Raw genomic sequence first — 12,370 nt, 5'->3', positions numbered from 1 at the left:
GATCCAGAGGTCGTTTGTTGAGCAGGTGCATACGGATGGCCTCAATTTTCGTCTCCCTAGTCTCTCTTCTCCCAGCCGCGTCATTAGGGACCTGGGTGGAACATTGACTGTTGTGTTCTACAAGAAGGCTGATATCTCGATACCTTGGTTGTCTGTCTTAATGACCCACCTGTATTCGATCGGCATTCATCTAACATTGTTCCTTCGTCTCCTCCTCCTCCTTCTTCATTTTCTCCTCCTTCTCTTCACCTTCCTGTTCTTCTTCTACCACTACTTGCTACTCCTCCTTCTCATCCTCTTCCTCTTCCTCCTCCTCCTCCTCCTCCTCTAACACTAATCGTATTCTCTTCACCAGGATGAACGCACGCAACCAAGCTGCCAGTAGCGTGACCCTCAGTGCCATCCTGTCTACCCACACCGTCAGTCACGCAGAGGAAGACGAAGGGTCAAGCAGGCAGCAGGAAGCAAGAGGTCAGCAGGAGGCAGCAGGTCACAGGTCGCGAGGTCATGGAAGAGGAGGTGGCCTAGAAGTGGATGGTATGGGGCAGGGTGACTTGGAACACCTATACAGTGAAGAGTTTCCTGATGGTGCTGGCTTCAGTGTGGATCAGACCAAGGTGAATTCAGTGTTTATATCACAGGCTAGATACGGATTTTTTCCCTTTAATTATCCTGCTTAATTAGAGAAAACGTTTGTGAATATTCCTTCTGAATTTGAGAAACGTTCTGAATTATCCTTATTAATTAGAAAAACGCTTGTGAATATTCCTGTTTAATTGGAGAAACGTTTGTGAATTTTCCAGCTTAGAGAAATGTTTGTGAATTTTCCTGTTTAGAGAAAACGTTTGTGAATATTCCTGCTTAGAGAAACGTTTATAACTTTCCTACCTATTTAGATAAACTTCTGTGAATTTTCCTGCTTCATTAGAGAAACGTTTGTGATTTTTCCTGCTTAATTAGGGAAACGTTTGTAATTTTTCCTGCTTAATAACAGAAACGTTTATGAAGAGATTAAGAGATTTTAACCTCTTCACTATAAATGGTTTCTCCCAAGTTAGCATATTTGTTCCATGGACGTAAAATTGCACTGTGAGAGAGGCAACGTTGACCCTAGTCCATTCACTTTAACTTGGCCCAGATGTTCGTCCTTTTGTCAGCTTATTTCCCGTAACTCACTGGCACAAACTGGCATTATTACTACCCTGCTCATGCATTCCATAGCATTTCATCGTGACTGGCGCCTTACCCTAGTGTTAATCTCGTGTTATAATGTAGCTCAAAATTCAAGATGGAGAGATAGTAATTTTAGGCCCAGTTAAAGTGAACAGGGTATAGCAAATGCCTGAGATCGCTAAGTTTGCCTCTTATAAGTAAATGAATATATTTGCTTAAATATTTAACTCGTGTAAACAAACGAACCGCAAAACAAACACACTAGAGAGCCATTCGAATCATACTTGCTTCTAACCGTAGGAGGAGTTACTGCGCCTCAGGGAACGGGCTATCTAATCCTTGTACCATTTTCACTCATTTCTTCCCGTCAGGTGCCAAGTTCATCCGGCGAGGGGTTAAGACGAGCCTCGAGGGACTTGGGCCTGTCGCATTATTCCCACACAGGTATGTTAGCATAGGTAATTAGGCTGTATGCTCACCTGGTCTACCTTTAATTAAGAAATGATGATATGGTACTGGGGTAGGTGAACATGAGTTTGTTTATTCATATCTATATTCATTTAGTCTTTATCATCATCATCATCATCATCCAGGCCTTTCATACCCACCTGAGGACGGGGTGAGAGAGAGAGAGAGAGAGAGAGAGAGAGAGAGAGAGAGAGAGCAGTGTGTGTGTGTGTGTGTGTGTGTGTGTGTGTGTGTGTGTGTGTGTGTGTGTGTGTGTGTGTGTGTGTGTGTGTGTGTAAGTGTGTGAGTGTGTGTGTGAGAGAACCATCAACAATATCCCCAGTGAAAAAAGGGCCAGACACTCATTCACTCACCTGTCAAGCCCCCGGAATCCTGGCTCTGTCTCGCATTATATTTTATGGTGGTATTTTATCCTTACAAATGGGCTGTTCATGACCTGCCATATTACTATTATATTTATCTATGTCTTAATGCCATCCATACACCCAACTGGCATCAATCTACGGCTTCTTCCCAACTTGTAGTAGTAGTAATAGTGGTGGTGGTGGTGGTGCTGGTAGTAGTAGTACGGTAATAGTAGTAGCAGCAGTTGTAGCAGTAGCAGTAGAGCTATTATTATTATTATTATTATTATTATTATTTATTATTATTATTATTATTGTCATTATCCCTTGTGTAATCAGTGGACATTGATTTAATCTTTTCCTTCCCCACCAGAGTCTGCCCCGCAGCTGCGGTACACGCCCATCGAGCAGACAGTGACCCCCGGGGATCCTGTGTCCCTCAAATGCTCCGCCGTTGGGTCACCTGTACCTGTCATAACCTGGACACGCGACCACCAGCCCCTCCTGCCATCACACAGGTACACTAATAAGTAACAAAACAAAGAGTATGTCCACCATGTACAAAACACTAAGGCACAGTGAACGAAGCATATTGAGAAACGCATAACAAACCTTGCGAGACCATGGGCGGTGCTTCGTTCAGTACTGAAACAGTCCCACTCATCCTTGCAGATAGTAAGAGCTGTCATAAATTTTGGAAAGCGATTATAATATGAACGATAGGAAAATGAAAGTGTTCAGAATTGATTATCATTTCTCCCTGTGTTCAGAACATGAGGTGGCGGTTTTCACGAAACCCTGGAAAAGAAATGGGGTCAAATTTCTCATGGTTAGGAAGGGTTTAATATTTTCCTTTTCCAGTTAACTTCAGTGGATGCCTTTCAGCTGAGAGAGTCATAGGAGCTACAGAGTGTTTTATTAGAATGTACTCTACTTTTTCCCCGTGTTGAGGACAAATGGGCAGCTAAAGTTTTCTTGGTTAGGAGAGTTTTAATATTTTCCCCTTTCAACCGAGAGTGATTCATGGAAGCCGCAGTGTTTACAAAGTGTTAAGGTGTACTGTGCTTTCTCCCCGTGTTCAGGACGACGGTGGGCAGCTTCCGCACGGCCCTGGGGGAGGTAGTGAGCCACGTGAACTTGAGCGCCGTGACGGTACGTGAAGGTGGCACGTACACCTGCACGGCACACAACACGCACGGCTCCCAGGCGCACTCAGCCAGACTCAATGTTTACGGTGAGTTAGTCTGTGTTTCTTGAGTCCATTGCCGTCATCATCATCATTATCACTACCACACCCACCATCATCATCATCATCATCCCAGCCTAACTTATCCTACCCTGAGCCACGTGTGTATATTCTGAGGAAGCCATTTCTAACCCTTTTCTGTCTATCCTTCTGTCTTTCTATCTGTCTATCTATTTATTTATCTGTCTATCTATCTATCAACCTCTGTCTACCCATTTATCTATCTATCCACCTATCTGACTTTGTGTCTACCTATCTATCTTTCTTTGTGTCTGCCCATCAATCTGTCTATCTATCTGTCCATCCATCTGTCTATGTTTCTGTCTACTCAACTATGGCCAGACGTCGTAAATCCGGAAGGGGTGGCCACAAACAAATCGACTCCTCAGAAACATGACATTATGATTCCACGCCTAACCCTGGAGTACAATACTGATTTTTTTTTTTTTTTTACAATAACAGTATACAGAAAGGAAAAACAAAAGAATAAAAAAGATAATTCATACACCTGATTATGGGTGACCTCCATGCATAAAAAAATTTGCTTCAACATGACCCATTCCGACCTCACTGTGAAAGGGTCAATATAGTCATCCACCATATCTCTCTCTCTCTCTCTCTCTCTCTCTCTCTCTCTCTCTCTCTCTCTCTCTCTCTCTCTCTCTCTCTCTCTCTCTCTCTCTCTCTCCACTACGTCAAGCAAGCAGAATGGTTTGTATCTCTAAATTCACAATCCTTCTTTAATTGGTCAGCCTTTTGTCTCCACGGACGGTACACCACAGTTGATATTCATGGTTAAGTTCAATACACGGGTCATCAAGCTGCCCTGCCTCATGTATTTTCCACGACCGATCTACATGTTTATCGGTGAAAATTAGGTAAAGCGAGTGATGATGGTAATGAAAGCTGATAAGGAAGTTTTGTCTCTATAGCCCATTCACTACTACTTGGCGCAAATTTTCATCCTTATGCAGCTTATTTCACGTAGTTCATTTGGTAGATTAAGACAATACTGTGGCTCTTCGTACTTTCTGTAGCACTTCTTCGTGATTGGCATCATACATGCAAGCATTCCTCGTTAAAGGTCAAAGTGATGGCAATTTTAAGCCAAGGCAAAGTGAACGGAGTATAGTGTATAGCTGCTTAAGATCATACGTTCCTTGCAATGAAATTAATCAGCTCACATTTTTCTAGTCAATCAGCCGCTCAAGTAAAGAAATCCAGCTCCTTCACTGTCCTTTGGCTGCCTTGTCCTCCTCCTGCATAACTCATTTCTCACATCATCTCATTCCACATCATCTCGCCACCTGAATCTCCTCACCAAACGACTCATTTCTTTCCCCTCCCCCCCAGGGCCACCCTTCGTACGCGCCATGCCAAATGTGACCTCCGTGGCGGGTGAGGACGTGCATCTGTGGTGTCCTGCAGGGGGTTATCCCGCCCCCACCATTACCTGGCGACGAGGCGGCGACCCCCTACCATCATCACTCAGGTAACCATCAACCACCACACCACTTCTATAACCACCGGAATTTTGAAGATATAGAGGTTTATTTTTATGTAGATGCCATAAATATAGGCACAATGATATAGTCACAAGGAGAGAAATTATGTGCAATTGCAATGACGAGGTAACGACTCTCTCATCATTAACTTTCCTAAAACAGACGACGAGAGAGATTCACAAGAAAATTTACGATTACTCCCGGTCAAAACGTAGATTTTAAACAGAGTAAGAGGCAAGGGATGGTTCCACATTACCCCTTTCCTTGTCTTGCCTGAACAATAATAATAGGTGATAATTTCTCTCCTGCAACAAAGACTTATTTCTGTAGAGGCAACAAGGGCACAGCAAGATTCTGCGCCTTCTTTCTGCTTCTTGGGAAAAAAAAAAAAAAACTACTACAGAAGGTTGATCCTAATATGTGTGTGTGTGTGTGTGTGTGTGTGTGTGTGTGTGTGTGTGTGTGTGTGTGTGTGTGTGTGTTTTCCATATTTTCTGGACCCCACCACATCCCATCCTGAAGTGGGTAAGAAAATGGTCAAAATGATGATGATGATGATGATGATGATGATGATGATGATGATGATGATGATGATGATGATGATGATGATGATAGTAATGATGATGGTGGTGATGATGATGATGATGATGATGATGATGATGATGATGATGATGATGATGAAGATGATGATGATGATGGTGGTGATGATGATGATGATGATGATGATGATGATAGTAATGATGATGATGATAGTAATGATGATGATGATAGTAATGATGATGATGATGATGATGATGATGATGTTGGTGATGATGATGATGTACCTGCATAATGACTGTTTTCATGATGCGTTTGTTAAACTCTTCAAAAGTTTAACTAAAATCACAGAAACAATGAATTATCCTTCGTTTACCTTAATTTGGCACATATTGCTGTCCTTCTGTAATGTTTTTTCTGACTCTGTGGCTAAATATGACAATACTAAGGCCCCACATCCTTATATAGCACTTCTTCGTGACTAGCATCATATTCTAGTACCTCTTGTTACAGGGCAGAGTTCAAGATAGGTGATGTGATATTTAAGCCAGGTTAGGGTAAATGCGATATAGTAACATGGTTGTGTTGCAGGCAGGAGGTGTTGGGTAACGGGACGCTGGTGGTGAGAACCGCAGGCCACGAGGATGCTGGTCGCTACTCCTGTGTGGTGACCGGCAGACAGGGGCAGACGGCAGCCTCACACACCTTCCTGCACGTCCTCAGTCAGTGTGGTGTTTGCTCTCTCTCTCTCTCTCTCTGCTTCTTCATATGAGTCGAAGGGAGGTGAAGGTTGCTGAATTAGCTCCGCCCCCCCCCCCTCTCTCTCTTAGCTTCGTTATATGAACTGAATGGAGGTGAAGCTTGCAGAACTTTCTCTCTCTCTCTCTCTCTCTCTCTCTCTCTCTCTCTCTCTCTCTCTCTCTCTCTCTCTCTCTCTCTCTCTCTCTCTCTCTCTCTCTCTCTCTCTCTCAGCTACATTTGAGTTGAAGGGAAGGGATGTTCTTGGAAGATCCGCTCCTGACATCTTAAGCCTGAGTTATCTGGATCCGTATGCAGTCAACAGATAAAGTATTTCTAATTTATCTAAGTAATTTATCTAATTTTCCTAACTAAACTAGCCAAATTGCATCATCTTGGACCTACTGCAGTGAATCAAGGGGCTTCTTGCAATACAGTGAAATCTGACAGAGGCTTCACAGCTGGTCATGTCTCTCACTGTTGCTGCAGACCCTGTGAATGATTATGCTGATAGGAATGTCCCTTTTATGGTAAGCCATTTTCATTACTTTTATGTAGGAATTGGTTGGACAAATGAAGACTTAAATGCTACGTGCTATGTAGGAAATAAAAAAGATATACAGTAGGCAATGACTGCACGCTAGACAGCTCCTCTGAGTGTGTGACTACAGTACTAGACCTAGGCAAGAACAGTAATGAAGGCTCTCTCCCTCCAACCATAGATCTGAGTCTTTAGATAAGAAGTTCTGAATTGCCTTCCAGTAGCTTTTCTTGGAGTTGTATACTACCAGGTATATTAATCTTCACCTTCAGTGGACCAAATTAAAGGTGTCCCTCTGCTTTGCCCCACATCATGCCTCAGAACCCCCTGTGATCGATAACTTCAACCTGCGGCGGAGTCTGGAGGAGGGACAGAGGACTCAGCTGTCTTGCACCGTGACGGAGGGGGATCTGCCCATCACCATCAACTGGCTTAAGGACGGTCGCCATCTTCAGCATGACCCGGACGTGGAGAGCAAACGAACCAGCGAGTTCTCTATGGTGGGTCTGTTATCCATCTCTGCTTGTCCATACCCAGACGCCGACGAAGAAATTGCCTACTTGTCTTCTGACCCCCGCCATCAAGCCGTCATCCTTCCATCAAGAACAGTCATCCATACACCTCTCCACCCCATCCCTCCTCTTCATCCTCGGTCTCCCACTCCCTCTCTCCCCCAACACCTCACTCGCATAGTCTCCTAGTCAACCTTCATCTCTTTTTCTGCAAACAGTTTCAGTGCTGCATCACTTGTCAGAATGGTTGCACTGTAGGTGAGAAAGACTGCATCCCTTAGAAGAAAATAGCTGAGGTGTTGAAACAACTCCTGTCTTCAGTCGCTGCCATTCTTACCCACGAGTCATTTCAGGTTGCTCTATTTTCGTCTTCAGGATAATATGGTGTACTGCACAGCCAGGTGAGGGATCTGTATTATACTTAGTGACACCAGGACACCATTTACTACGCTAGGTGGTAACCATATAACCAAACTATGACGTCTGATGGTTTAGTGGGTAATTATGGCGCTCCAACCTGATTGAGCTGTGTTTGTTTATATCCAAGGGGTGGTTGGGGTTTATTGCTCACATAATGCCACTTACAAATGTGTGAGTCTGGTCACTCTCGTCTTAAATGTCAGGACCAACTTGCCTAGCACCGGGCTCCTACGCTCCTCACGGGGCAACACAGGATTAAATGATGTATGTACCGGTATGTATGTATGCTGTGAGACATGACAAACTGAAATGTAACCTTCTGTAATGCCCTCTATCAAAGTGACACGATAAATCATTCAAAATTAATATCTCACACAATGAAACTGCTTCTTGTGTGGTGTAATCGAAAAGAAATACATACAATGTTGATTAGTTCATTTTTATTTTGCTATTATATTCATCATGATATCATAGGTCGTGATGCAGCGTGGGTAGGTGTTGAATGTGTGGTATGTGCAAGAGCAGACGGAATTAGAAAAAAAAATCACCACAAATCAGACCACAAACGTATATAGAAGGAGCTCTGTTTTTTATTGAAAGTAAAAGTATCAGATGAACAACTGGTAACATTCTAACACTCCTGCAGTCCAGAGGTGGAGCGATGGGAAGAGGTAGGCAGAGAATATTATGTAAAATAGGAACTGGCCAATTTGACGAGCTATGAAGAAACAAACTGACAATATTTAGGCCAGACTATAGTTGTAAACCATTGTCCTGAGGTAATGTTGTCGTTGTTGTTGTTATTGATGTTATGGCTTCAGGCTCATCTGAATTTGAACCCAGTAGACTGCAGGCTCAAGTTACTCTTCTGCAGCCCACCATCCTCCTTTCGGGGGATGGGGAAGGGGAAACGGGACGTTTGTATAACCGTGGTAAAGGAGCCACCCGGTGAAATCGGTTCCACCACGAGAAGGCGCCCCTGTCCAGCATCAGAGATGAAGACAGAGAGATGAAATTGGTATCTATATGGATCCGGGATGGAGGAGTAAAGTCAGAGGGATAAGCTGTAAGAGGCCATTGTCGTGCAGTGAAGTAGAATGACTGTATTGCAGGTGCTGGTGTTGAAGAGGCTACAGGAGCACCACTCAGGCGCCTATACCTGTGAAGCTGCCAACGCCGCTGCTGCCGTCAACAAAACAGCCAACATCAGGGTCAAGGTGAGCACACACACACACACACACACACACACACACACACACACACACACACCAGCTATAAGGCACTGGATCCCACGTATTGTCTCTGGTCGTGCCACTGTATTCACTAGCTCGTCTGAGCAATAATTAACCACTGCAACTCTTCACCCCAGACAGTCTTAAATTGATTGACAGTATGGATCTCTTTTGTCATTTTCATGGATATTGTAAGTTATGTATGGATATCTTTTGTCAGTTGCGGAGATACTGTAGGTTATGGTATGTGGAATGGTGGACCTCGAGTTATTTTTATGCAATTCTGTATCACCACCAGACGAGCAGAACTGTGTGTGTGTACCAGCCGTACTAGTAAAGTGTCATTAAATAAATCCGTTCTGGAATTATGTTTGGACACATTGCTTAGTATCAGTATGGCAGTTTGGTTCAGGGTTGGTTCACTTTTAATGTACTGCCAGATATTCAGTTAACTTGGGTCTGAATGATAACGTAACACTCTATGTAGTCAATGCAGTAACTTTATCTGGATACAAAGCAATGCAGAGATGATGCAGTAAGCAGCTCACTGGCTCTGAAACAGCGGTGGGCAAGCTGTGTTTTCCCTCAATGTACAGTGAATTTCAGGGACTAAATTTTGCCTATCCTTCTACTGTGTCTGCTTTACCCTTCCACTGTGTCTGCTTAACCTTTCTACTGTGTCTACTTCACAGTTAAGTCCATCAGTTTCCTCTCTAACACATCATATTAGAAAGAGTCACCTATAGGTAGGGAATCTTACCTTCTTTCACCTTAGGATAATTGCCACCACAGGAGAGGTGGAGGTAGAAGAGGTAAAACACTAGCCAGATATTTGCCCCTGACCGTATACAAGGTGCCCGGTACTTCTCATACTACAGTACCCTCAGGCGATGATTCTTGGCCTGATATTGAGTAAAAATTGCTATATCAACGTGTGTTCTACTGTCATCCTTTATGGAGCTACAGTTACTGATGATCATATGGACAAAAATGGTCTCCCTCATAACTCACACATAAAGCCATTAATGGCTAGCTGTGTAACCACTGAAAATTGGACCAAAATTGATACAGCATTTATATACTCAATATCAGCCCTTGAATCGCCTCGTGAAGTTAGTACGTCCATCCCCGGGACTCTCTGTATGCTAAACGGAGATATTATATGTTCACTGGCACAGCAACACGCAAGAGTATACTCTTGTACTTCATCTGCACGCTTTAAAATAGAGAATACTTGAGCAGCTGAACTGGGCTTGAAGCTCATGCACTGCAGCTTTGATTCACGACTAGGTATATGAACACTACATTCGTTTCATCTCAACTTGGCCCAGATTTTCGTCTGTCAGAAGCTTATTTCACGTATGTCAGAGGTAGAAAAAGATAATGCTAAGGCTCTACATCCTTTCCCTGGCACTCTTCGTGGCTAGTGCTATGTTCTTGTGCTGATCCCTTATTATAGCTCAGGGTTCAAGATAGAAAGCGGCCAATATTAGAGAAGTAAAGTAAAAGGAGTATTGCAGTTGTAATATAGTTTGATAATGCATGTGTGTTGGACAGGTGTCTCCTAAGTGGGTGGTGGAGCCCTCAGGTGGTACAGCCTTGGTGGGGTCCACTGTGGTGATGGACTGCAATGCCCGTGGGTACCCTCAGCCAGTTATCACCTGGATGAAAGCACCAGGTAAGAGATCTGTGTATAAAAAAGCAGACAATAACAGCTGCTGTCTGCCCTTGTTATTTGCACTGAAATACCACGTAGACTAACTCATGAATTTTATGTTTAAGTTTTACCTTGATCAGATACACAACGTTTTCTTTATTGCACTGGTGAAAAAGTATATTGCTAATGTTTACACCTCTCAAAGTCAACCAGTCTATCTGTCCAACTATTGCCAGACGCCTTAATCCCGTAAGGGGTGGCCACAGACAAATTGCCTCCATGTCGCCCTGTCTTTCACCGTTTCACCGCCCTGCTTCCAGCTCACACCCCCCTCTCTCATATACCTCTCCACTCCATCTCTCCATGTCATCCTCGGCCTCCCCCTCCCTTTCCCCGCAACAAATGCTGTGGATATCTACTCCTGCTTCCACTCTGCCCGTTGATTTAAGTAATATGAAGGTTTGGTGTGTCAGGTGAGGCTGCCAGGGACTTCCAGCCTCTGGTGGTAGATGGGGTGAGGTCCTCGCAGGCACCAAACGGCTCCCTCTTCCTGCAGGAGACCAAGACGTCGGATGCTGGCTGGTATCTGTGCCGGGCCGCAAATTCTGTCGGCAAACCCACCTCCAAGGTGGTTCAGCTGACTGTGCACGGTGGGTGGAACGCCAGTCTTCAATTACCCTAGCCATTTAAATTATTGGTGCTCTCATTATGGAAATAATTTGTGAAAACTGTAGTCCATTTATTATTATGAAGAGGAAATTTTCCTAGCAGCTTCATTCCCGTAGCTTAGTGCCAGAATAAGATAATACTACAGCCCAACATCCCCTCCCACAGAACTTCTTCGAGCACCATATTCTAGTATTAATGTGTGCAGTCTTACACCCAGTACAAGTGAATAGGGTGTAGCTAAATTGAAAGCAGTCAGTTAGTGTGAAACTGAGAAGGTGAGAAAGAATGTAGAGTAACTGACTGATTCATAGTCGTAGATGAATAACACTGGTCTGTCTGGCCGAGCAGACTCACCAACCACAAAACCGCTCCTTGCAGTGAACCGATGTTACCTTGCAGTAGACAGCATCTCGCCTCATCAAAATACGAGGAAGAGGATCGGTGTTTGATTCCTGGATGGATGCCGCACTTGCTTCTCTCCACCCAGTCAACAGGGGCACCATAGTAGGCTCCACATCTCCCTGTTGTTTGGCTACATGATTACCACCCAGCGTTGTAAATGTTTCCTGGATTATATGAAGCGATTAGGCTTGCCACTCAATGTAGGGCCACCTGAAGTGGAAAGAAAAGTAATAAAAAGTGACAGGGAGGAAGAGAGGAGGGCAGACACAAAAAATGAATGATGAAGGTGAAGGAGGAAGTAGGCAGCACTACATTAAGTGAAGGACAACGTAGCCTGGAGACAGTTCACTTTATCTCACCAGCCTCTGTCCCCCATCACCATCGCACCATCTCAGCCATCTCCTTGACAGCACCACCACATCATCTTATCTCGGCCATCTCCTTGACAGCACCACCACATCATCTTATCTCAGCCATCTCCTTGACAGCACCACCACATCATCTTATCTCAGCCATCTCCTTGACAGCACCACCACATCATCTTATCTTGGCCATCTCCTTGACAGCACCACCACATCATCTTATCTCGGCCATCTCCTTGACAGCTCCAGCGCGCGTGGTGACGGAAGGTGGACGTGTGACGGGCCACGCTGGGCAGGTGGTGACGGTGACGTGTGAGGCCACAGGTGACGACCCCCTCACCCTTACCTGGCTGCGACACCATGACCCCGTCTCACCTGGACACACGTAAGATCACATATTAATTACCTGATAACACCTGTGCTGGAGGGGGACGCCCTCACGTGGTGGCACCAATATAACCAGGCGAATCAACTACCTGGGTATACAAACGTACCTCAGAGCCTTCCCTATCCCCCAAGAGGAGGATGGTGACCTCAGAATGGCACTTTAAGCCTGTAGTCCAC

The 12,370-nt window shown here is 44.5% G+C and overlaps 1 protein-coding gene across 1 annotated transcript; it reads left to right on the top strand.

Annotated features, from left to right (window-relative positions):
• The first annotated feature begins 356 nt into the window (after window positions 1-356).
• Window positions 357-12,195, top strand: LOC145413002 (cell adhesion molecule Dscam2-like). Its single transcript, XM_080282826.1, has 11 exons — window positions 357-617; window positions 1,545-1,617; window positions 2,359-2,503; window positions 3,068-3,219; window positions 4,585-4,723; window positions 5,865-6,006; window positions 6,825-7,052; window positions 8,597-8,701; window positions 10,274-10,394; window positions 10,847-11,023; window positions 12,050-12,195. The coding sequence occupies exons 1-11, from the start codon at window positions 357-359 to the stop codon at window positions 12,193-12,195; spliced, it is 1,689 nt and encodes a 562-aa protein (XP_080138952.1).
• The last annotated feature ends 175 nt before the right edge of the window (window positions 12,196-12,370 follow it).

Source organism: Coenobita brevimanus, chromosome 12 (genome assembly GCF_032717465.1).
Source record: "Coenobita brevimanus isolate Jiangsu-jjx chromosome 12, ASM3271746v2, whole genome shotgun sequence".
Taxonomy (NCBI): Eukaryota; Metazoa; Arthropoda; class Malacostraca; order Decapoda; family Coenobitidae; genus Coenobita; species Coenobita brevimanus.
The sequence above is the reverse complement of the archived record's forward strand: the minus strand, read 5'-3'. Positions and strand labels throughout refer to the sequence as shown.

Coding starts and splice junctions, on each gene's coding strand:
- LOC145413002 (XM_080282826.1), top strand. CDS start 357: ATGAACGCACGCAACCAAGCTGCCAGTAGCGTGACCCTCAGTGCCATC. Junction 618..1,544: donor TCAGTGTGGATCAGACCAAG/GTGAATTCAGTG, acceptor TCTTCCCGTCAG/GTGCCAAGTTCATCCGGCGA. Junction 1,618..2,358: donor GTCGCATTATTCCCACACAG/GTATGTTAGCAT, acceptor CTTCCCCACCAG/AGTCTGCCCCGCAGCTGCGG.